This window comes from Cannabis sativa, chromosome 7 (genome assembly GCF_029168945.1).
Source record: "Cannabis sativa cultivar Pink pepper isolate KNU-18-1 chromosome 7, ASM2916894v1, whole genome shotgun sequence".
NCBI lineage: Eukaryota > Viridiplantae > Streptophyta > Magnoliopsida > Rosales > Cannabaceae > Cannabis > Cannabis sativa.
The window spans coordinates 2,194,329-2,221,988 of NC_083607.1; the positions used below are offsets into that span (position 1 = coordinate 2,194,329).

The window sequence follows — 27,660 nt, forward strand, 5'->3', positions numbered from 1 at the left end:
ATTAATTTAATCTCATACATAAACCCTAAATATTTGATAAACCAAAGTATTAATCATATGCGGTCTTTACAAGTGGATTCCAGGTTTCTGTCAAAATCAGAGTCGGGCATGGCACCAGAGCAGCATGTAATTCTGCAAAAGAAGTATGAATAAGGTCAATACATTTTAATACATCCGGATGATTGTTATTGTGTATTTTTTCATTTCGCTCCCTCCAGATAGTATCAACTACAATCGAAACATAAAGAAAAACTTCCTCCACTCGGATACCCCTGTTTTCTCAACATAAATTAGTTAGAAACTAACTATTTTTATTGGTATGCATCAAACATCCTAGACTCAATTAAGTGATAAAGCATTTTGGATAATAATTTTTTTTTTTTTTTTGGATAAATGATAATAAATGAATTTTAATTCTCAAAAGTGTTAATCATACATTGCCTACTCACTCTTATATAGGCTTGACTCATTTTGAGTACACATCTCCACATTATTACTATTTTATCTTTTGACCCTTTTCTTTATTTCTTTCTTTTCTACCATTTATTTTTTACCTAATGAAAAGATAAATTCTAGCATCATGAAATCAAAGTTTGAATAATATATACTTTTTTTAAAGACCAAAAAAAAAAAAAAAGTTGAAAAAGTGAAAAAGATAATAAGTGGTTATTGAAGTCTCCTATTATAATGACTTTGACTATCCTATACCCTTCATTATGGCCAAGTTGTACATTAAATTTCAGTAAATGGCAAAGCAAAAAGGAAAGAATAAATAATAATTCCAAAACCATATAATTAATTTGTTTTGTTTTTATTCAACTTCTAATTCAAATTTGCCAAAAAGTTTTGGTCTGCTCAGTCAAATTTCTAAAAACGTGGCTAAAAATCATTATCAGAAAAACAAGATGACTAGTTTTGAATCAATAAGAACAAAGAAAACCCCTTTTTTTAAAAATTAAAATAAATAAATAATAATAATTGTCATTGCTTCTATTTTGAGTAATAATTAATACAACAAAGAAACTGGTCAAACAAGATTTCTGCCACCAAACCATTTTCTGTTTTCTAACCAATGTGAATGTCACAAAGAAAAATAAATAGATAGACACTTCGTTAATTTTTATGTTAAAAAATACATGTTGAAATATTATTTTTATTTTTTTTCATAATGATGGTATTTGTTATAGTTACAACATCATCTTTATAAATTTTTACAAAATTTTAAATTATTTACAATATAAAAAATAAACTGAAATATTTTGTTTCCGATACTGTAAATTATTCAAAATTTTTAAAAAATTTATAAAAATAATATTATAACTATAACAAATATTACTTTAAAAAAAATTGCAAGATTTACAGATTATAATTAGCACTTAACACACATTTATTATTATATTTTTAATAAAAAATACAAAATAATGATTATATATGATAACATGTGTACATAGTACTTAATAAAGACAATCTTTAATATGATACACAACTTGTGGTATGTCACATCTCCATTTGTTAAATATACATAATAAAAGATTTTGGGGTCATTCACAATGTGATTACAACTAACATATATAGTATATATATATATATATAATATATAAAATAAGATATAATCTTGATTTAATTATACAAAAACACAGCTTGGGTAACCTAAGTTGGCCATAATTTGAAAATTTACAATATATTATGATTACAATACAATTTTTGACCATTCATCTAGATTGTAACCATAATGATAAAATAATCATTAGAATACAATCTTGATGAATAGTCACAAAACAAGACTAAACCAAAAAAAAACAACAACTTGGGTTGGTGGAAATGGAAGATTGGCTTATTGGGTTAATTAAAAACTCACATAAAAATTAAGAAAAAAAAAAGAAGAAGAAGATTAGCAAAAGATTGAATTTTTCTTCATTCTTTTCTTTCTTTTTTTGTGTATGAAAATAAGAATTGTGATTATGGATTTGGGGTGAAAGCAAAGTTGATGAACCTGTCTCTGTGGTGATTTGTTGTGGCCATAGCAAAAGGCTCAAACTCTATATCTACAAAAACAACATCTCTCTCTCTCTCGGTTTCGAATTCGAAGGTGGAAAGAACCACATTTCTTCTTTCTACTTGTTCTTTTTTTTTTGTTCCTTCTTATCTTTCTATATATTGTGTTGAATCGCAAAGAAACCCGAAAAAAAAATTTAAAATAAACTAAAAAATGCATTCTTTTTTTTATACACGATCGATCAAAATCCCTCGACACTGGTCCTCCTGACAGTTGACGACGATGATTTCCTACTTTCCTGTCGATCCAGCTCCTCTAACGAGATGGTTGAGGAACAAGCGCGCGGTGGAAGCGAAGAGGGCAAGATCAACCTCCTTGTGGGCGAAATAGATGGCCTGGCTCGAGAAGGTGGCGACGGGGAGAAACTTAATCTGGGAGCCGGTGTAATGATTCCATTTAGACTTGGTGATTTCGACATTAGTTTTCCAGCAAATGTTACCGGCTCTTGTAAGGGAAACCGATAAGAGTACTTGAGGTCTTGTATTAGCTTGAGATGATCCACTACAGTTCTCATGGTTGGTCTTTCGGATGGATCTTTCTGAAGACATCTTTGTGCAATGTCTGCTACTGTTCTTGCTGCTTTGGAGGGGAACCGGCTTTTTAGCTGAGGATCCATAATCAACGAAAGACGATGGTCGTCAGCTAAGAAAGGCCGACTCCACTTCACTAAGTTTCTTTCCTCCTTTGGATGACGGCTATCATGATTCCTCCGCCCTGTGAGTAACTCCAAAAGGACAATTCCAAAACACCAAACGTTGCTTTTCGGGGTGAGCATTCCTTTCTCTAATGTCTCAACAGAAAGATTTGCTACAGCCTGTATACGAAAACATAATATGAAAATCAATCAATCTTTCCAATTTCGAAAGCGATATGCATTCATTCAATCTAATCAGTAAAGAGAGTATAAGAAAACTTACAACTGAATTAGTAGAAATCTCGGTCTCGGGAATATGACCAACACAACCATATCCAGACAGCTTTGCACTAAAATCTTTGTCAATTTGTATACTCCCAGTTGAAAATTCATTGTACATTGCCTGTAGATTCAACATGTATGATTCATGTTAAGCAAAGATTGAAACTTTTTTGCATAGCTTGAAATCATCGAGCGGGGTCCATAAAGGGTTATTATCTCAATAAAGTAAAGGGAAATGCTTTAACTTTTTTTAACAGTCAACCCTAAGAAATGCATCATGAACAAACAACACTCGATTTTCATTCGTTTCGTGAGAAAAAATGCAACATAAAGTTAAAGTTTTTTGATTACCTGGAAAGGCCCTTCTTCGTGCAAGAAAGTAAGACCTTGTGCAGCACATAAAGCAATTTTCATTCTTGTATTCCAATCAATAGGTGGCCCATCTGGTCTACCATAGAGTAGGCGGTCCAAGCTTCCATGGAAAAGCCTCTCATAGACTAGCATTCTTTGATCTGAACCCTCACGTGCATGAAAACCGAGCAATTTGCAGAGGTTTGGATGTTGCAAAGATGAAAGAGTATTCACCTCGTTTATGAACTCCTTTAAACCCTGAAAAAACACAGAGCAATTGACTACATTGTAAGATACCATTAAAACGCCATAGCGAAAAAACCATTGTAATCTCATTTCAGGGAATTTGCCAAACTAACAGCATTGAATTTACACTGTGCGACCAAACATGATTATTTTGCTAATAAAAGTTTTCATAATGACTATTTTCACAACACTCACTAACTATGCCTTTCTTTAAAATCAAGCAATGTGTTTAGCTACATTTTCACTAATCATGATATCAAAGATTGTACAATGAAATGTGAGTTACCTGAGGTGAAGGATGAAGGCGAGTAACCGTAGCTTCAAATCGTTTCGAGCTAGAAGCATCATCACCAAATGAAGCCTTGTAAATGACTGAAGAAAGACCTTCAGACATACATCTATCCGAAGAGAAATTATGACAAGCAGATAATATTTCATCATACTGAAAATTCCTAAGTGTTCCCGTTGCTGCAGTTGGAGGCAATGGCAACGGTCCACTAGCATTCATCGATTTGAAACTCGAGCTTCCAAAGCTTCTCATTGCAGCAGGAGCAGCAGCAGCAGCAGCCTGTGGCGACGGGAGCGGGAGAGGTTGAGGACTCGGGGAGCGTTGTTGTTGTTGTTCTTTAGTGGATCCAATCCTGTACTTCAATTCTTCAGCTTCTTCATACTCCATTGCAGCTAAAGCATCTTGTTCAGCTGCATCAAGTGTTGATGGAGCAGACAATGCTCGAGCTCGAGTATTGGTGATTCTACTAACAGGGTGAATTGGCTTTACTCTTGTCCTAAAACTAGGGGGAGCAGACTGTAGAGTTCGGGTTTGGACTTTTGGTTCAGGTAATATAGTTGGGGCTTGTTCTTTAAGATTGTTTGGTTTAATGTAAACAGGCTGTTCATACCTTTTTTTCTTACTCTTTAGAACTGTGAAACAACCCATGTTTTGATTATGAAATCTAATTATATCAATCTGCAAACAAATCAAAAACAACATAGTATATGTATTAGTTGATAAACTTGTACAAATGATCACTTTAGGAAAACAAGAACTGAGAATTGTGATAATTCAACATAGTAAAGAATCAAAATTTCTGCAAAACCCAATTGGCTAAAACAACAAGAATCAAAGTGAAATAACATTATATATTTAATATCAAATTAAGAGGTTTAAATTAAGGAATATTCATACTAATAACCCAACTAGACTAGCAACCAAACCTTAGAACATAATATTATTTATTAAAAAATTTAATCAATTAGCCTAATAAATTGACTTATATCACTACAAAATGGAAAAAATAAAAATTGGATAGGTATGGCAACCATATAATAAAAATTATATATTTATATGTAATCATTTAATTTTTTTTTTAATTTAAAAATATTCCCATGAGAACAAAATTCTTACTTTGCACCTAAATTATAATAAAGTGAAAGACCCCAAATCACTTAATGCCTAAATAAAATTCCAACTATGGAATTTAAGCATATTAATGCTGAAATTTTACAATATAAAATTAAAACAAAAGAATCTTAATATAAACCTCAAATAATAAATGCCCCCAAGACCTTAAAAAAAAACCCCAGATCCACAAAAATGAAAATTTCACAAAATTAAAAAAAGCCCAAAATCCACAATCCAAAATTAACAAATTCCAATACATGAAATCAACAAAAAGTTTTCATTTTTCAAACAAAAAAAAACAGTAGCCGATCATCCACAAAATTAAAAAGTTACAAAATACCTACAAAATCCCAAACCCCAAAAATAAAAATCTCAACTTTAACAGAAGAAGAAGATGATGATGATGATTATACAAACTAGAGTTGGGGAAAATTACCAGCTCATGCAAGTTGGGAAAAGTTGGGAAAAGGGTGAAGAAATGGTGGGATTTGGAATCTGTGGCTTCGATTTGGTGGAAGAAAAACACCTTCAGCAAGTCAAAGAAAGCAGATGCAAAAGCTGAGAAGAGAAGAAGTGAGAAAGAAAGAGAAAGGAGAGATCTTTGAGAGAGAAAAGAATATATGAGATGAGAGAGAGAAAGTAGAGAGAGAAAGAGAAAATGGGAATGGAGCCCAATGAGCAGTGGTCAAACCTAACCAAAAAAAAATTATATATTTATATCTAAAAAAACAAACCCTAAAAAATTAGAAATTAAAAAATTAATTTTTTTTATTTAATTGTTAATTAAAAATTAAAATTAAAATTAAAAATTATTCATTCATTCATCCAAAATTTTATCTTCTTAAACAATACAAACTGATTTTTTCTTTCTTTTTTACAATTCTACCCTTTTTAAGTTGTGGATTGTTATATTTTTTAGTCTATATTTATATAATTATTTAAATGACTTTGAATTGAATTTCTCAAACTAGGTTGTTTTTTTTGGTTGAAGATTATGTAATAAAAAAAATAATTTTTTTGAATTTTATTTATAAGATATTGACACATGGGATAGGAGTAGAGTTTTGAAATCCTAGATTTAATTAGGTGGCATTGAATTGAGACCAAGATTTGAAATCATGGGATATAACATTGTTTTTCAATAATATATTTTGAGATTTTTTTTTGAAAAAAAATACCAAAAAAAAAAAAATTATTTGAGTGTCTATTATTGAAATTGTGTTGGGGATATTGATTTATTCATATAAATAGAAGATGCTTTCATTTATTATTAATTGAGTTTTGAGATGAATCTCGTAATATGGTATCAAAATCTAAATTAAATTAGAAGTGATTAAAATAAAGTAAAATAATAAAAGAAGAATATTTATTTGTCGGAATGAATCTTATGGTAATAAAATTATATTCGATTTAGAAAATTATTCATTTATCGTAATGAATTATTATATGGTATCAGAATCTTGTTTGATTTAGAAATAATAAAAATATAATGTTTAACGTCAAAATTTAGATTCATTTATAAAAACATAGATTATTCTTTTTACTCAATTAATTTTGAGTAAGTTTAATGATTTGATTTATGAAAGTTAAAAAATAACAATTTATTTTTGTTTTAAATGAAATAACTGAGTTTTATTCCGTACTAAATTAAATAGAACACTTCAGATAATATATATTTACAGTTATTTTTTTTCTTTTTTTGTTAATATTAATTTATTTCTCTTTTTTGATATTATAAATATCACATAACGTAAAATTCAATATTCATTATCTCGTTAAATTTAATTTATCCAACTCTAATTAATAAATGTAACAAAATAAGTCATATAACATTTTTGTTCAAATGAGGTGGTGAAACAATCCTCTCTTGAGAAACTTAACCTTGATATAAATCTTGAAAAATTCTTAAGTTAAATAATTTATATTATGTTTATAATAATTAAATTGGTGTTAAGTATTATTTTTTTAATTATTATTCACTCATTGCCAACAATTAGGGATTCAATATTCAAACTATTTGAATACATATTGTGTTTAAGAAAAATTAAAAATATTTAAATAGGGTTGGTGTTGCAAAATCTAAGAATAAATCTATTACAATATTGGAATAATAAATTGATTAAAAAAAATAAAGAGATTAGATAAGGGCATTTTAGACATTACAAACCGTACAAAAGAAAAAAAAGCATTTTATTAGAGAAATCACCAAGGGGTATAATGGTAATTTCAAATTCCAACTCAATTTTCAACGAAGAGCGCCTCGATTGAAGTGACATCCCAGTCAAACTTTGGAAAATTATTATTATTATTTATTTAATTTGTTTATTATATAATTTAATTTTAATTTATTTAATAAAATAAAAGTATGTTCCCAAGTGTGGTCAAAGAGACCTCTCGAGATAGGTCTTTGACTCCCATTTATTTATCTTTATAAGTTTGGACATAGCAAAATCTAATTGTCTATTTATTAAAAAAATTTAATTAATTTTTTTTTAGCATATATTAAATTATGTCCCTCAAATATTTAAGGTCATTAACAATTTTTTTTTTAATTATTGAGATTGTTAAATTTAAAGATTTTTATACAATTTTAATAAAAAAAGTCTGACATGAATCAAAATTTAAGAATATAATTTAGTACATATCAAAGTTTGAGTATAATTTAATACATAGACAATCACCAAATTAGTAAAATTATATAAAATTAAACAAAAGTCCTTAAATTCAAGAAGAATTTTTAATGACCAAAAAAATTCAAGGGACATGATTTGATACATGTCAAAGTTCAGGGGCTAAAAATTTTAATTAACCAAAAAAAGTTTAAATTGTAGTTCAAAAGCTTTTTTTAAAAAAACAAAAATCATTGAAAATTAAACCTCACAATCATTACATAAAATATTTACTGATATTGATGACACTTCAATTAATTAAATTTTAGGTGAAAGTCTAATTAGCCACATTAGAGCATCTCTAAAAAAGTGTTATAAAAATAGTATATATGTATTTTGTAACCCATGTTCATAAAATTAAAACTCCGAATAATAATGATGTATAATGTGGTCTGAATTTGGCACATGTTAAAAGTTGTACCAAATTTAACACACATTTGTGTCAAATTAAAGATAAATTAATTTTATTTTTTGATAAAATTAATTTATCATCAATGCATTAGAACAAAATTATAAAATTTAAGCTAAATATAACATTGACTTAGTTCTTAAGCCAAATTAAGTTCAAAATTTATACCATTTATTGGAAATGGTCTTATAAGTCGCAAAATTACATAACTGAGAAGCCATAACAAAAGTACAACCCTAAACCCTAAACCCTAAATATGTATTGATGAAACTGGACAAAAATTACAGTTTTACTAACATTGAGTACTAATATTTTTAAAAAAAAAATCACCATGCTAATTACAAATTCAAAACTTTAGATACTTATGCCACAAATATTCTTTTGAAAATATAGTGGTGTTTGGTTTACCGAAATGTAATTGTAATAGTAATAGGAATAGTAATGGTAATAGTAATGGGAATACTATTACCATGTTTGGTTTATTTTGTAATGAACATTGTAATTAGAATTGAATTGATAAAAATATCCTTGCTTTATTTATTTATTTATATTTTCAAAGTGAGAAAGAGAAAGTGTAAAATTATCTTTTTATTATTTAGTTGTTATTGTAATTCTCACGAGGTGTAAGAGTATAATGAGAATTCATAAGATTAGTGTAATGCCCATTATAATAAAATTACATTACAAAGATTAGAAACACAAATCAAACATTGTAATGGTGACTTTGATTCCATTACAAGCTTGATTCCAATTGGACAATTCATTAGATATTGTCCTTAGTTTTTCTAGTTTCGGATAGGCTTGCATTTCTTATTGGTGTAAATCTATTAATGTTATAGCTTATACCTTAGCTACATATGTTTTATTGATGTGTTATCTTTGCCACCCCATTTCTTTTCAAAATTTTATTTAGGTTGATGCCATTTATCAATAAATTCATCATCCCCATCACCTTTCTTTAGAGTTATTTGCTCTAACAGTTGGTGTTCTTGGAACTTTTCTGTAAGAAAATGAAAAGAAAAGAAAGTGGGCCCAACACATGCTTAATTGTTTTATGAAAAATCTATTAATACATATACATCCCAAAAAGTAGTGTTATATTTTATATGTTTTGAAATTTCCTTACACTTTTTTTATTTTTTTTTTATTTTTGTATATGTTGTAATTATTTACGATAATTTAAATATTTTTAGAAATTTTTGAATACTTTATAGTTAAATTTTATTTTTGATACTATAAATAATATTCTCAAATAACTATAATGTGTAAGATTATAATAATAAAAAAAAAATGAAAAGTGAACAAAACAAATTTCATAAATGTCCAAATTAAGAGGTGTACTATAAACTTATAATTTTGTATAATAAAATTATATTAGATCTAATACTTAATTAAACGTAATATTCAATAATTACTTTGGAAAAAAAAAGTATTTATTTATTTATTGTTTAATAATTTTGCATGATGATCTCTTTTATCAAACTTTTCTACAAAATAAAACTTCTAATAACACATAGCAAAAAATTAGACATAATGTTCATAAAGTAACTTTTAAATTGGTCTATTTCCCAAAGTTTAGTGTAAATTTAAAGAGAGACTATATATATATAAATAAATAAATACATACTTAGTCCCATATGAAAGAAAAATACCTATCCAATTTCAATGAATTCCTAACAAATTATGATTAAATTTCATAATAATAACTTTATGGGTTGAAGTTTCTTCACAGCTAAAAGCAAGAAAACCAAGCTAGAATATTGAAAGGAAATTCTTCATTGAATTTCACTCAACTTTCCATCTCCATTAGATTTTGGCTTAATCTAATTATATACAAGTAATCAACTAGAATGAACAATCCCTAGTTGATTTAATCACTAATTATAAATATATACTAATCATATGCATAACTCAATACTCAGAGAGAAGATTATGTTATATGATGATGATCTGCAAATTATATGACTAAATATAAGGGAAATTTGATTTTTTATACTTAAAAATGTTCAAAAAAATTTTTTTGAACCAATATATTTTACACTATGAAAAATATGACTCTTTTTTCAAAACTCCAAAAATACCCTCCTCTATCTACTTTTTTTCTCTCTCTCTCTCTCTCTCTCTCTCGACCGAACAAAAAAAAAAAACATATGGTCCGACCATCGGATCATGTGCCTCTCTCTCTTCGTTTTCCTCAAATTGAAACAAAAAAAAAAAGGCATATGGTCCGATGGTCGGAACCATATGTTTTTTTTTTTTTTTTCTGTTCGGTCCGAGAGAGAGACGAAGAGAGTGAGAGGGGGCGGTACAGTGGGTGGGTGGTGGAGGTGAGTCGTGGTGGTGCGTTTGGGGGTGGGGGCGGTGAAATAGTGGGGGCGGTCAAGTGGGCGGTCACTCACAGTGAGAGAGAGGAAGAGAGAGGGGCATTTTCGTGGGGTTCGGAGTCGCCGGTTCTGGTTGGTCGGGGTTGAGCGTCGACGGCGTGAGTGGTCTGCCGTGGGTGGTCTGCCGTGGGTGTGTGGGTGCGGCACCGAGCGAGAGAGAAAGAGAGAAAGAGAGGCGAAAGAGAGAGAGGGCTGATGGTTTCAAATGGGGGGGTATTGTGGGAATTAAGAAAATGTTATCTCATTTTACCAATATTCCCTATTTTAAGTTTAGGAAAAAAATTATTCCCTAATGTAAGCATAGAAATTCAAATTTCCCAAATATAAATCCAATAAATCTAAGTGTAGTGCTTGGGGCGTATTGATTTGTAGGAAAGAAAAGATGTAATGTATGATTCCACGAATTACTTCTAAAAAATTAAAATCATATTTATTTCGTGATTCATTGGTAAATCTAATTTGATTCTCTATCGAGCGATAATGTTGAACCATGATTAGGGTTAAAACTACACGGTTTGAAATCCAGATACAAGCATGGTACTCATTCTACTATCATGTTAATCCAGAAGAGTTTGATTTTTATAAAGTTTTCAAAACCAAACCAAAGAATGAAATTGTAATGAAATGAACAATCATTAAGCTTCAGAAATCAGAATGTAGTTTGACATGTTTCATATTCAGAGTCACAAAACCACAATGCTTAAAAACCAGTGATGACATTGTTAAAATAATTAACTATCTAATATTTATATATAAATTATAGTATAGAAGACCTATACTGATACAATACACATGAAACCTTTACTAAAGAGGTGGGTTGAGTTCCTATAATAAAAGAATAACTGGTAAAGAATATAATCAAATTCAATAGATGAAAGAGAATCATACATATTATAAGCCAGCTGAAACTAATCCATGCAGTGTGACAATTCCGATTACTCTGTTTTCATAATCGACAACAGGCAAGAACTGTACCGGGGACGGTGGAGCTTCCATCTTTTTCATGGCTTCTACAGCCATTGCATCTGGACTAATGGTTCTTGGGTTCCTGTAAATGGTGAAAACAAATTACTTGAAAAATTTGATCAAAGTAACAATCATATCATATCCACTTATAGGCCATGTTTCTATTCTAAAATCTAAATTATGAAAAATGGTAATTGTTGGAACTTTGAGTGAGTTTTACAAATAAAATTATAAGAGAAGTGAAGTGTGTGAGAGTGCAACACTTATACACTCAGCCAGAAATTTCATTCGGTAATTCGTTCCAATTTATTTAATTTTCGGTATAACATGTATCATTTTTCAGTTTTCTTTCATTACCTATTACACATTTCTCCAACAGTGAGCTTGAAGATGGCTTCGCCACTAGCCTTGAGAGTACGACGAAGATCACCATCTGTAAAAGTACCAATCAAATGATAATCTTGGTCTATAACAAGTAGACATCCACACCCTTTACTTGTTAGCTCAACTAGCTGATCCATTATAAGATCTGTCTCTTTACAAACAGGTGACTCATCTTGTTTCTTCATTACATCTGTCACCTGCCACCCATTTACATAAAATTTGACTCCATTGTTATGATCAAGCTTTCAATATATAGTTGCAAACACAACACACTAACACAAAATCATCATTCAAACAATGATTAGCAGAGAAATTGAGTAAACACCCAACATCACAGTTCAATATTTATACACATATCAAATTCAAATTCACAAAAGGAAAGGAATGAATGAAGAGAAAGATTGATAGAAGAGCATTGCACCTTGAAGATGAGGCTTTTTCCAATCCGACCGGCGGGATGATTACAGGCGTACTCCTCCCTTGTCAAATTCCTAGCACCCATGAGCGCGATTGCCACCGTGTCCCCAAAAATCATCTGAATTGCAGTCGACGTCACAGGGGCCAAATTGAAAGGGCAGAGTTCCCTCTCAAGAGGCAAATGCACATTCATATTACAAACCCTAGCAAGGGCATTGTCCTCCACAGATGTCACCGAGATCAAATAAGCCCCTTTGGCCTTGGCACAAGGAACAAGTCTTAGAAGCTCGTCAGTGTTCCCAGACTTACTAAAGAGAACCAAAACATCTCTCTTGGTGATAATGCCAATATCACCATGGAGTGCATCAACAGGAGAAAGAAATCCAGAGGGAACGCCAAGCGAGACAAGAGTCTGGGAAATCTTTCGGGCGACAAAGCCAGACTTGCCTACGCCGGAGAAGAAGACGGTGCCAGAGGAATCTAGGAGGGTTCTGGTGAAAGTTAGCGTTTGGAAAATGTCGAGATTGTTGAAGAAGAAATTGAGGTAATCTTGTTGAGATTTGAAAAGGTTGAGGAGTGTAGTTTCATCAATGGAGGATTGGTTATGGATTGGGGTTTGTTTGGAAGAAGAGTCCGGGAAATGGAACTCCGGAACTGTTGCTGGTAGAGAACCCATTATTGGAGTTATGATCCAAACACCAATTATGAACAATCTCTAGTTGAGTTAATCACAAATTATGAATATTCTATACCTGAACTCATAATCAAGAGAGAAATGAATTATATACTCAATACTCAGAAAGAAGCTTATGTTATCTGATGATGATCTGCAAAGAAAAGAAAAGAAAATAGCATATGAATTGTAAATGAGTATATACATATACACATATAAATCAGTTGAAGAAGAAGTAATAAATTAAAAATGATATCTTTTGTTATTAGAAATAGACAAATCAACTGTATAAAAGGAAAAAAAAATAGCAGAATCTAAGCAACCATTCCCAAATCAACTGTATAACTACAACATGTTCTTCATATTATATTCATATCTTCTTAGCTATATAAGAAATGCATGTCTAATAGAATTTCTTGTGTCTATTATTTTAACAGAAACATGTCAAATACTAACAACAATGCTAAAGAGAAGCAAATGAATAAACCATAATTGTTCATAAAACTTCTCTAAACAAGTTAGTAGATGGTAGCTATTCAAATCATTTTGGTCCATTACTTCTCTAAACATGTTACTAATGAAGCATTGCCTATTTTGCTTCTCAACTACAAAATTATCTCTTTAATCAACAACACAACATTGTTCCAAGGTAAGTTATTTGTCACTATGAGTAGCTAACAATTACAATTCAAATTGCCTAGAAAAACCATAAATTAGATTTTATTTGGAAAGAAGTTTCTCAATGTCATCAAACAGTTTATCAACACAGTACTGATATAATAAGAACAAACACCATACAAATGGGATTGATTCACATGAAAGAAACAGAAATTTGTTTATTGAACCAAAATCAGAAGCTTCTTTCCATCCAGATTAGAACAAAAAATATAGTATGATTCATTATTAATACATATTCATATTATTATAACATTTCAATTCAAATGGTAATAATATACACACAATTTCTAAATCATGAATGCCAATGTAGAACACTATGGAGAATCAAACAACCAGATGAATTTAATCCTAATCTTCTGAAGAGAATTGCCCACTTCAATTTCAAAATTTAATATCAAAGAAAAACACTTTAATTTGATCCAATCTAAAACCCTAAATTCTAGCTACAGAAAAACTAACTACTTGCCCATTGAATTTATTACCACATAAATCTCTTAATTCCATTAAGACAAGGAAAAAGGAAAATCAAATACCAAAGTTTCCGAGAAAAATCCAAACCAGAAAATAAAGGAGAGAGAGAGAGAGAATGAAATCAAAGACAAGAAATGGAAAATTACCAGGTGGTGCAACTTGGAAGAAGGGAAAAGTTGTAGGATTTGGAATCGGTGGCTTCGATTTGGTGAGTTTAGTCCAAGAAATCAAAATCTCAGAGCTCCAAAATGGAGATGGGACATTTTACATAATTAAAATTAAATTATTTTTTAATTTATTTTTAACTTTTTTTTTTTTTTTGATAGTAAGCGTAGTTATATATTAGATAGATATTAGATCTCATGGTCATTACACAAAATGTTCTCCGGTAAAGAGTTGATCGGAATAGATCCGTATATCTGGTGGTAAAAGTCCATTTAGCCACATTATGGGCCGCAAAGTTACAAGACCTACTAATATTCGAAAAATTACAACATATGAAATAAGGAGAAGACTTAGTACAAAAGGAGACATAGTTCTCTAGAGCGCAATGGGACACCTTCCCATTAAGAGCATTGATAGCTAGCATCGAGTCACTCTCCACAATAATATACTTATATTGTAGCTCCATCGCAACAGACACCGCCAAGCAGCAGGCCGCAGCTTCTCCACAAAGAGCATCTGAGAAATCCAACCGGGACGTGTGAATACGAATCACACTTCCTAGATGATTCCTTGCAACTACAACTGTGCACATACTCTCCAAGCCCACACGAACATCACAGTTAAACTTGATCCAATCTAGAGGTGGTGGAGTCCAGCAATCCCTCAACAGCGACGAAGGACTAGGCAAAAGAGTAGTATGTAACTCTGCAAAAGAAGAACAAATGATGTCAATACATTTCAAAACATCAGGAGGGCTATTGTTGTGAACCACATCATTACGCATCCGCCAAATATTGTCAACAACAATAGAAGCATAGAGAAAGACATCCTCAGCCCTGATACCCCTATTGTTAAGGCTCCAAATGAACTTCACCCAATCCCAAACTCGAAGACCAGTCTCGCACACCGAGAAAATTTCCCAAGGTGACGAACGCCACAAGTGCATCACCATTTCTAGTATCCTCAATCAGAAATCTTCTTCCAATCACTGCTCGAACCGGAAGAGCTTGAGAGAGGATGCACCACCAGAGAACCTTATGACGCTCCATAATGTTACTATTCCAAAGTTTATTCCAAAGAGTTGGAGCGACGTCACAGTGAGGCGTTCTATCCAAAGTTTGGGCCAGATAAGCTGATTTACAAGAGAATCGCACGTCACTCTCCAAAGTTCACAACCAACTATCCTTGCCAATACCAGGAGGGTTTCCATTCTTGAGTATAGTAAAAACAGTCTCATGGTCGAAAAGACTTTTTAGCTTATGAATATCCCACCCACCCCTAGGTGACAAGAGATCAACAACACAATTGTTATCCTTTAACACTTTTTTGGTGCTTCTATAATGCACCAAAAAATTATTTCATATGTTTGGCTTCTAAAATTTTTTTTACTCTTTTTATTTTTTCATTGTGTAAGTTTTAAATAATTTATTTTCCTTGCGTAATTAAAATAAAAAAAATTGTGTAATATAATATTTGTTTGGATGTATCTTCACTTGATTTTTCATCTATCCACTCTACCTCGAGAGTGCTTGCTCTTTTCTCAAGCATTGAGACTAATCTCCTTTGTTTGATATTCTAAGGATTCATTCACATGATTAAATTTTGTATCTTTTTCTGATATTCATGATGCCTCCTATTTCTAGAAGACTTTGGTTGCACCCCAATACTATTTAAATATACTTTCGACGTGTTAATTTTTTTTAATTTTTAAAATTTTATAAAATATCTTAAATAATTACAACATAAATTTAAATAATTATAACATAAATGATTATGAAAAAAATTAAACTAAAAATTTTACGAGATGTTGAAAATAATAGGGGTGTACTACAAATTTTTACACTACTAAGTGCACCTCAAAAATAGTGTTGCAGTGTGGTTTGATACATAGATGTGGCAATTTAAATAATGACAAACAAGTTTGACACAAATACGACTAGAGATTTTATGAATTTGACACTCATGTTTTATCAATTTTTGTGTTACGGGTCGTGTCTGTGTTAGCTAACTGAAATAAATTTACTCCACACAACTCAATGACACTAAAAACAAAAATTTAGCTAACAACCCGCTTATACAATACACGACAAGAGATTTTACGAGTTCGACATTATACGAAATTTATTCGAATCATGTTTGTGTCCATATTTTATAAATCTTTCATGTAATGGGCTTATTGTCTTGTTTATAACAAAGCTATATGAGGTAAATTCAAGACATTTGGAATGGCCAAGAAACAATATCTTTGTTTCTAATCAATACAAAATAATTACACAAAATATTTCCATAAATTCCAAACAAACTTTGAAGAAGAGTACAATCTTTTACCAAATTTCATACAATAACTTAAATCAACCATAGAGCAACCCAAACCCACCATTGATGCAACTACAAAAAGCCAAAGCTTTCTTCTTCTTTCTTTAACAAATTCCAATGAAGAAGAAGATGATGATCTTATATAATTAATCACAACATAACAACAATGTTGAATTCTTTTTAGACCAAATCGGGTTTCGGATTTTCGATTAATCGATGGTTTCGATCGGGCTTTTGTGGCGATTCGAAGGAATTTCGGAATCAAAGTTGGTCGGCTACGAGTTGTTGAATCGGTAGAAACTGAGTTGACTCGGATGAAAAAGCTTCTGATCTTGAGGAGAAGAGAGAGTCGGTGGATTTTCCAATTGGGTTCGATTTTCTTTGCTTTGAATTTGAAATTAAAGTTCTTTGCTTTTGCTCGAACTTCGATTCTCCATGATCGTTGGGAATTTTCCTCTGTTTGCATTTTTCTCTGAAGATTTTCAGTGGTAAAGGAAGTAGCCGTTGAAGAAGATGAAGTTACCGTTATTTTTCGAATTTTAAACCCGAAAAATGCGATTCGGGTAACGGAATAGATCGGGCTTGGGTACGGGCTGGAAAGCCTTTGATGCTTTTGGGCTGGGCTTGTTTACGAAGCCCATATCTCAGAGATTGTCGTTTTCGGCCTTTTTGGTGATGAGTATATAAATGGAATATTTACATATTTGGTTACTTTTATATTAGGATTATTTCAAAAATACACAAAAATAAAAAAAATAACAAAAATATGACGGATGTACAAAATTTTAAATATTTGTATGGTTTTCAGGATTTTATTTATAGAAAATATAGTCTTTTGATATTTTCATATTATTTTTATGTTGTACTTTGTTGTTGTTTTATTGTTGATTTTTTGTTATTTGTGTAGTTTTTTTTTTAAATGTTTGGTTACTTTTTATATTAGGATTATTTAAAATATATAAAAATAACAAAAAAAAAAATTATAAAATACGACGGTTGCACGAGATAAAATATTTTTACGATTTTTAAAATTTTATTAAGGAAATACGGCCTTTTGATATTTTTGTATTATTTTTATGTTATTTTTTTTTTGTTACTTTTATAAAGTTTTCAAGTTATTATTATTATATATATATATAAAAATTATTTGAACATAAGAGTTTACAAAAAATATTTTTATATTTTAATTTTAAAAGTGACGTTAATTATTTTCTTTGCACATTTACCTTTTTTGGGTAATTATATGAGTAATTTGCTTTACTTTACTCATTAGTTCCTAAAATAAATAATGAATGCAACATAAAAATATCTTAAATAAAAAGATATCATAGCATAATCTATAAATTTAGCTATGTTTTTTAAATATAAATTAATATATACATTTATAAAAATATGTCACGATCAAAATTATAATTGAAATTAAAAAGGGGATGGATGTTATAGAATATAGCAAAAAAGAAAAACAAATTAATCCAAATCCTATGCAAGTAGGGATAATAATGGATTGCTTGCTATACTTAATAATGGGCCATAATGGGCCACATTTCCAATTGGTGAAACCAAACACTTACAATTATAGTGGGGTGGTCCAATATCAAAGATTCACTAATGCTTTATTTGATTTTGATGACTTGATTCGTCTTAAAGAAAAAAAAAAACTTGATATTTTATAAAAATAGATAGGATTTTTGATGGGAACTTACAAAAATACTGGAATTTGGGTTAATTTTTACAAAAATACTGTCACACGGAAATTTTTTCAAAAATACTGTATTTTTATAAAACACCAGTAAAACACAAAGCAGTATAACTCAAAACAACAGTAGAACACTAGTAAAACACCAGTAGAACACCATTGAAAACTTAACACAGTATACTGCAGTATGAAACTTATAAAAAAATACAGTAAAAAAATAAAAAATACCGTTTGGCAATAATTTTGTAAAAAAATGATAAAAGTTAGTATAGTATGTAAATTTCCCTTTTTGATTTAAGAAAATAAGATTGTTCACTAACTATAACTTTGTAGAGTTATGATTTTTAGGGTAATTTTATAAAACACCTTCAAAAACCGTCGTGCTTAGTCTAATATTTTTTTCTTTTAAAATCGTGTACATTCTAATTTTCTAAAATCACTTATACAAAAAAAAAAGATTATTTATAATTTACAGTGCTAAAAATAAAATTTAATTATTTAGTAGCACACCTATTGCAGTTATAGATTATTAAATCACCCATTTCAACTTTTTTAATAAAACAAAAATCGTGATCTCCTCATACCAAACTATATCCTCTATATATTTAATAAAAAAAATAAATGAAGAACTAAAAAAGACCAATATTGCTATCTTTTTAATAGGTCGGAGACTAATATGTAAAGAAAAAGGTGTTAGGGACTTAACTGCAAAAGGTGAGTTAGGTTACACATTTTTACTACAAACAAATCTTTATTTAGCATTGTTTAGTGTCTACATTATCACACTAAACAAGCAAGTTCACATTAAATGTTAAGAAAATTAAATTTATAGTACTTCTCTCTATTATAATTTATGGTCTATTTTAGGGGAAAAAGAAGAAGAAGAAGAATATTTTGATGGTGTTTTGTCTTTTGTGAATCTTTATACAAAATACTCATTTTTCAAACAATAGTCTAAAAGTGTAAAATGACTCAATCTTGTCAAACTCTAATTGGTTTATATAAATTTATTTATTATTACTTTAAAAAATATTTGGTTTGTGTATACACTTTAAGATAACATGGTCCTCATTTATCCCACAAAAAAAAAAAAAAAAAAAAAAAAAAAACTACTAAATCAATTTAAGAAGTATTAAATTACAATAAACCATTTTCTTTCTTTGCTTTTAGTGCTAATCTCATCATCTCACATTCTCACCTACTTAACTTACTTCTAAACACAAACATACTTAAATAATGCATAAGAAATGCTAAAATATACCCAAAAATATCAATATTAGTTGGAAAATATTGATAACCATCCCTAAAATATCACCACAAAATCTTAATAATTAAACATAATGATATCATAATGTCCTTTTTATTTTTGTATATATAGAAAAATACAAAATTTGTTGTTTCATTATATAATCAATCTTTTTCATAAGTACAAAATATCTCCACAACTATCTTTTCATAATTGTTTATTAAAAAAATAATTAGTTGCTTTAAGTTTTGTACACTTAATTTTTTATTTTTTTTTAGCAATACACCTTTAAGTTTATTTGTAAATTTGAACTGTTAATTAGATTTCACTATTAAATATCACTTGAGAATATTGTTGCTGTGAATACTTAAACTTCAAATTCAATAAAAACATACCAAATATATTAATATACAAATGTATACAGTTATAAGTTAATTATTAAATGATTAAATTTACAAACAAAATAAAAATAAACTTAAAAAGTATTATCATAAAAAAAGTTTATTAATCTATTTGTAGTTAGTCTTTCAAAGTTACTGATTTATTAATAAATTTAAAGTATCATCTATTTTTTAAAATTAACTAACTATATTTATATTAGTACATATAAATTATAATATTATTATTTAAAAATTATAAAAATTTATTTCAAAATTTATAATATTTTTTTATTTTTATCATTTTTTTTAATTTTAAAATATATTTTGAAATAAAAATATTATATATAAATAAGTTTGATGATACTTTAAATTTAGTAATAATTCAATAAGATTTTACTTAAAATTTTAATTTAAAGAAGTAAGTTGAATAATGATATATATTTATAAATATCATTTCATAATTTTCATTTCAATCAAAATTTAATTACATAAATTAACTCAAAATACTACACTTTTTCACCACTCTCTACTAAATCTTCCCTTACTTCTAAAATCTTAAAAAAAAAAAATCAAAGACTAATCATGATTATCATAACAATAATCACAACAACCCTTTTCCTTCATTAATTTTTTTTTTCAAGAAAAAAAAAAGCCATTTTCTAATAATAATAACAAAGCTTAAACTTAGCTTAACTCATCATGAACCGTTATAACAACCCTACCTTCTTCACCACCGGAAACATTTTCCGGCAACTCTTTTCTTTCATTTTCCGACGAACTTTCTCCTCCATTTTCTGGGTTTTCAATTTCATTTCTTCCCCTAACCAAAAACGACGTCGTTTGCTTCTGTTCCAAAAGCGAATGACGACAATTCGGACAAGAAGAATTCGAAACCAACCAAGTATCAATACACCTCACATGAAACCCATGATTACATTTCGGCAAAACCCTAACTTTCTCACCATCTTCAAAATCCCCCAAACAGATCGGACATTCACTGCTCGGAATCTCCATCCCAGACCCGTAAACAGCCACGGGTAGTTGCCGGAGTCGGCTTTTTTTCAACCCAGTTCTCGCAAGTCTCGCTGCAGCTTGCTCCGGCGTTTCGGTTAACCGGTTACTGCAACGAAGAACACATCGAACGATTGAGTTCAGACCCAGAGCACAGATCAAAGCGCAGAGCAAAGCGGCTAAGATTATTACCATGTTGGTGTCGAAATTCGTTTCGCTGATGAAGGAATCTCTGGTTCTGTTTCCGTTAGTGGTTGTTGTTGCCGTTGCCGGCGACGGAACTGTTAGAGCTGCATCGAGAATCCGGCGACTCATGGTTGGAAAGATTCGAAATTGAGAGAATCCCAATTTGAGAAAAGGTGAATTGTGATTTGGGTTTGTTTCTTTTGATGATGATTTTGTCTCAATCAATCAAAATATCAACTTTTGCTTTTTTTTGCCCTAATGATAAGAAGAAGAAGAGGAAGAAGATTAATAGAATTTTCTCACTTGAGAAAATAAAAAGAAAAAAAATAAATTAAAAATAGATATTTTGAGCAAATTCTATGGATACTAAATAGTGTTGTTGTTGTTGTTGTTGTTGACACTTTTTTTTTGGTTGAGAAGATGAGAAAATTGAAAAGTGTTTAATGGGTTTGAGGGAAATTATTTGAGTGAGAAGATTGTAGTTATTGAGGGAGACATACTAGTATATAGGTGTATATATATATGTGGAGGTATATACACTACTAATAGAAGAGTAGATGTATTTTTTAATTAAAAAAATTGGTAAAAGTATTACCAAGAAAATTGTTGTAAATCTATACCTAAATGTACACGTGGTGTGTGAATAATAGAAAAGCCAAATTAAATGCTCTTTTGATTACTTTATTGTTATTGTTTTAAAAAAATTACCACTTGGCAAGCTACACTAGTGCTTTTGTTATTAGTGTTATTATTTTTTCTTTTATATAGTTTACTTGCGTTAGTTAGAAGATCATAAGGATAGTTTGAATTTGTTACTTAAGAGTGGGAGACAACTAGATTGAATTTACTTGGGTGATATGGATTAATAAAGTTGTAGTTCTTTATTATAGAATAGACTAAATTAATACACAATTTCTATAAGTTATTACTATTATGTTGTTTTGAGCTTAACCTAAGTGGTAAATGTAAATGTAATACAACTTTTTTACTTAGAAAGATTGGAGCACATATTGTATTTATAATGGGTGATACAAAAATCAATTTTACAAATAATGGTGAACTTTATCTTGAATGTATCATATTATTATTAGTATAATTTCACTAGTTACTCGTAAACTGTTAATTTATAATTTTAAACATTACTAATACTTAATAATAATGCCCCTATTTGATTAGACATGTTACAGTGATTTTTTAATTACTATACACGTCTATGCTAATCAAAGAGTTTATAAAAAAACATGATAAATTAGAACATTTTTAATTTAAATTTTATAATAAATACTTATATTTACATAACTATAAGATTCCGTTAAAATTTTACAACAACTTCAAAATATGTTTTCTACAAAAAGTGTCGCCCAATGACTACAAAATATGAGCCCATATCGTCTCGAAAACTGAATATTTCAGGCTTAACTTGTGACAGTCAGTAGTCCCGTGATCTGTAAGGGGAAACACCGGGTAAGCTGTGCAATCCCACACCGCCTGGGGAAGGTCAAGTGGGATGATTCTGAGACTGTGTAGGTATGGGACTACACAGTTGAAGAGGGCTTAAATGGATTGATTGGTACTACCTATGTCAACAAGGTGCATCTTGTTTTCCGGTAGCCCATCTCGAAAGAACTCCACAGTTAAGCGTGCTTGGCTTGGAGCAATTTCAAGGATGGGTGACCTCCTGGGAAGTTTTCCCAGGATGCGTGTGAGTGAAGACAAAGCACGCTGGAAACACTCGTGTTGGTCTGTAGGGTCAGTCATCAATCCATGAAGCAGCCAGAGTGACGTACTCGTGTATAAGAGCCATTCATTCCGTGGGTGTAAGGACCCAATGGAGGCTTGAAGCGGGGACGTTACAAATGGTATCAGAGCCTTGACCCAGCCGGAAGTGTGGTCGACGAGGACGTCGGACCCCGTAAGGGGGGGTGATTGTGACAGTTAGTAGTCCCGTGATTCGTAAGGGGAAACACCGGGTAAGCTGTTCAATCCCACCGCCTGGGGAAGGTCAAGTGGGATGATTCTGAGACTGTGTAGGTATGGGACTACACAGTTGAAGAGGGCTTAAATGGATTGATTGGTACTACCTATGTCAACAAGGTGCATCTTGTTTTCCGGTAGCCCATCTCGAAAGAACTCCACAGTTAAGCGTGCTTGGCTTGGAGCAATTTCAAGGATGGGTGACCTCCTGGGAAGTTTTCCCAGGATGCGTGTGAGTGAGGACAAAGCACGCTGGAAACACTCGTGTTGGTCTGTAGGATCAGTCATCAATCCATGAAGCAGCCAGAGTGACGTACTCGTGTATAAGAGTCATTCATTCCGTGGGTGTAAGGACCCAATGGAGGCTTGAAGCGGGGACGTTACATAACTATCCTGATATGTACAATCACCCAAGAGCTCTAGACTCACTACTGCTTAGCCCTCATCTTTCCTTTACCTACACATGAAACCATATTTGTGAGTCAATAAACTCAGTAAAAAAAAGCATAAAATACATAAACATAATACCAGGGTCGTTTTAAATATTTTGGAGACCCTGTTCTAATTTAAAATTTGGGCCCCTATAAAAAATGCAATTTATAAATAATATTTTTAAATATTATCATTCAGTAATATATTTTACAAAACACCAAAAAACTCCAACTATTTATAAAAATTATTATTGATTCCAATAGAACAAAAAAAATTGATAAGAAAAAAAAATGATATAAAAGGTTTGAAAAAAATAATAGTAGTAATAGATTTTTATTTTTTTTGCTTAAAAGTATTAATATAATTGAAAATAGGCTTTGAGAATTGGGATGGAAGTGACTAATGACAAATTGTTAGCTCATTCAAAAATTAGGTTCATTAAAAAAAAACTATTGGACATTAAAGAAAAAATATAGGGCCTTTTATTTTTTTTGGGCCCTGTGCAGTAGCCCACCTTGCACAACATTATGGCCGACCATGCATAATACCAACTTGCAACTAGGCACCCATACACCTATCTACAAGGCTTAACATATGAATCAAGAACGTTCTTAACGGAGGTACGATCTCTAAACCATATGCACCAAGTATCTTTCTAATACATTTGGTGGTAGGGTTTGTTTGTACCTCGAGTATAACTAATTGTCATACCACATACACTCCATCCTCGTCTCGTACTAATGTTGGTAACACAGTGTCATACCCTCTTAATAATATATTGTAGCACTACGTACTTCAACCGTACTAGTATTGGTAGTATACAATCATATAATTCAACATGTATATCACATGCACACATATATAAATATATCTTATACTAATCTTATCTCATTTCTAGATTCAAGTGTGTCGGTCAACCTGAATAAAAATATCGCTCGTTGAACGGAGGCCTTATGTCACATTTCTATAAAATGAGTAAGTAACTTGCTGAAACGTTTTCAGGAACTTAAACATGAAATTAAAAATTTATCTATTGATAAATAATGTAGTAATAACCTAAATATCGAGAAAATGTAAAAATTAGGATTCTTGAAAACCACCAACTGGTCCACCGAATTCCCAAATGGTAAACCATTTCCTGAGATCCTGCATGGGAAAACTATTCACCATTTTCGGAAATATAATGGACCGTTTTTCTATAGAAATTCTAAAGAATTTCAATTCTTAACTCAAATCAACCCCAAACTTCACAAAACTCTCTAGAATACCTAATAACATCCCTATAAATATATTTCTAGCAATAACAACATCTTACTCAACACCTCAACCAGCCATCAAAAACCAATCCAACAAGCAACAAAAAAAACTCTAAATTAACCCAAAAATCAAACCATAAACAACCTAACCCTCAAAATTGCATGCTCCAACTAACAATTTTCTCCCAAAAACCAAAGAGAAAGGTGTTTTAGGATTTACCTTAGGTCTTGCTCTCTAATTTTCCTTTAATTCCTACTGAATTCCTCTAAGAATTAATGAAGAAAAGGACCTGGTTGTGCTGATTTTTCTAATTAGGGCCAAAAAGATAGAGGTTTTTAGGGGAGAGAATTGATTTCTAACTTTACTAAAAATGGATAACTCATTTTCTTTATTTAATTTTATTTTATTCCTTAATCAAATCAGCTAGAACAGCCAAATAAAAGCCTACTAATTCCACTAAAATCAAAACCCAACTTAAGGTGAAATTCTAATTTTACCTTTTATTTCAAGCTTAAGTAACTTTAAGGTTTAGGGATAAAATGGTCAAGTAACACAATTTCGCCTGATTTTGATATTTTAAATATCAAATATACCTGTCCCACTAAAAGAAAGGTTTTAAACTATACATATGTGAGTCTAATGGTCAAACTGTTACATTTCTATCATTATCGAGAAAAAATCATAAAACATTAATTTGACATATATCACATATAATAGAGCTAGAGTTTAATGAAATCTCCGCAATCGAGATATTATAATTCTAATATCTATTTCTTAAATTTAGAGCCTATATATAAAATAATTACATATACTCATATAATAGAGTTAACTAATGCTAATTGTGTTACTAATTCATATTCTAAGTACGCGATTATTACACTTAATTAAAATATTTTGTCTACAAATAGAATATTGATTTTCACAATACGGAAAAATCAAAAATTTCAAATAGTATTTCCTTTTAATTAAAAAATTAATCTGATTTATTTTGTACATTTCACTCGTACTGTGTGAACAAAATATTCTAATAATAATAATAACTGAAATCGATTCGAGTAGAGCTCATCAAACTTTTTTTTCATTGTCCAATTAGCTAGTAAAAATTATTTTGCCAATCTCCCAACTTGACAATACCCTAATTATACTATTACTTAAAATTAAATTATCATGTTAATTTGATCATTACCAACTCAACAAGATATTAATGATTCCACCAAATATTTTGATTAAGAAATATTACTAACACCATAGTGAATAAGAAATACAGATTCGATCATACAAGAGAATCATCAAAAGATATTCAAAGACTAATCAAACTAATAAAATAAAAACAACTTACTTACAAAATATCTCTAGAACAAAAAAGCCTAAAGAGCACTATATCTATATATATATATATATATATATATATAATATATTAATTTTTGTGTCACCCCTTTTGCCCACCTAATCATGATTAATTAAGTAGTACTACTATAGTTAATACTATTAGAGTAGAAAATCTAATCCCAAATCACTTTTTAGTTAATGAAGCCATAAAAGTCCAGATTGGCATGAACCAATGAAAAGAGTCTAGGCTTATTATGATGTGGACTCACTTAGTGGATATTTTGTGCTGCCGTTGCTTCATTTGGCTTCACCTCACTTTTGAGGTCATCAACTTAATTAGATAAGTATGAAGAAAATAAAAGAGATAATATTTTAGTATAAAGATATGTACTTACTTGCAAAAAGGGAAAAAGAAAAAAATATCTGTATAAAGATACTTACTTGTTCACACAATCAAACTCATAATATATAGATATATATATATATATATATATATATTCCTCTCTATTTGATATTAACCCATAAAAAGCTTAGGATACTTTTAAGATACACACTTGAAAGGAGTACTACTGATATATTTCTATTTATTTCGATATTTAAGAGAATATTTTATTATTATTATTTTTTTAATTTATGTTGTAGTTGTTTAAGTAAAATTTTAAGAGATTCAGAAAAATTTAACATGCTAAAAATAGGATTCAAATACTCTATTATAAAAGACTCTTTTATTTTATACACATGTGAAATAGACTGTTTGAACCTTATTTTTGACGTATTAAATTATTTTGAATTTCTTAAAATTTTATAAGATACCCTAATTCAATAAGTACAACGTAAACGACTCTAAAAAAATTGAATTAAAATTCTCCCAAATACTGAAATAAATAGGAGTGCATCGATAGGTTCCTTTTAAAAAGTGTACTGTAGAATTTTTCAAAAAATTATCTTTTGCCCTATATTATTTCTTTAAAAAACATTATCAGCTAAGACTGTTTTTTTTTTATTTATGACACATAAATTATCTCAAACGGTTGTACTATTTTGATGTATTTTCTCTTACTAATTTTATAGAAAATTTAACTACTTTTAGTGCAATAATTTTAATAATTTATACTAAATATGTCACATAATAAATATATTTTGTTTAAAATATTTAATAATTTATACTATTTAATATACTTATATTATCAATAAATAATTTATGATTATTTTAATGGAATAATTACATAAGACACCAGTTTTTGTAAAATATTTATATTTTTACGTTCAAAGAATATTTTTTTACAATTTTATAATTTTCCAAAAAATAACACGAAAACAACATAAAATCAACAAGAAAACAACATAAAAGTAACATGAAAATAACAACAAAAAAACAACAAAAAATAACATACATATAACAAAAAATTAACAAAAAATAAACAAAATTTCAACATAAAAAGGCCGTATTTTATGTAAATAAAATTAAAAAAATCGTAAAAGTGTTTAAAATTCCGTAAAACCGTATTTTTGTTGTTTTTTTTTTTTTGTTATTTTTGTGCATTTGTGAAATTAACCCTACTTTAAAATAAGTTAAAGAATATTTGTTAGAATGAAAAAAAAAATTATATATCAATTGATCGGTGTAGATTCAAAATCTAATACTA

The 27,660-nt window shown here is 29.7% G+C and overlaps 3 protein-coding genes across 3 annotated transcripts; all 3 read right to left on the bottom strand.

Moving 5' to 3' along the window:
• Nucleotides 1-1,891: 1,891 nt before the first annotated feature.
• On the bottom strand, nt 1,892-5,703 carry LOC115697739 (probable serine/threonine-protein kinase PBL1). Its single transcript, XM_061101734.1, has 5 exons — nt 5,408-5,703; nt 3,856-4,536; nt 3,324-3,581; nt 2,974-3,093; nt 1,892-2,870 (listed from the first exon to the last, which is right to left on the bottom strand). Exons 2-5 carry the CDS (start codon nt 4,504-4,506, stop codon nt 2,238-2,240), a joined length of 1,662 nt encoding a protein of 553 aa, XP_060957717.1. The 5' UTR covers nt 4,507-4,536; nt 5,408-5,703; the 3' UTR covers nt 1,892-2,237.
• Nucleotides 5,704-11,068: 5,365 nt separating this feature from the next.
• On the bottom strand, nt 11,069-14,325 carry LOC115696921 (probable arabinose 5-phosphate isomerase). The gene is made up of 4 exons (XM_030623820.2): nt 14,169-14,325; nt 12,205-13,027; nt 11,757-11,980; nt 11,069-11,481 (listed from the first exon to the last, which is right to left on the bottom strand). Exons 2-4 carry the CDS (start codon nt 12,874-12,876, stop codon nt 11,325-11,327), a joined length of 1,053 nt encoding a protein of 350 aa, XP_030479680.2. The 5' UTR covers nt 12,877-13,027; nt 14,169-14,325; the 3' UTR covers nt 11,069-11,324.
• A 5,940-nt stretch (nt 14,326-20,265) lies between these two features.
• Nucleotides 20,266-21,696, bottom strand: LOC115698224 (RING-H2 finger protein ATL74). Its single transcript, XM_030625424.2, has one exon. The coding sequence runs from the start codon at nt 21,149-21,151 to the stop codon at nt 20,510-20,512; it is 642 nt and encodes a 213-aa protein (XP_030481284.2). The 5' UTR covers nt 21,152-21,696; the 3' UTR covers nt 20,266-20,509.
• Nucleotides 21,697-27,660: the final 5,964 nt, after the last annotated feature.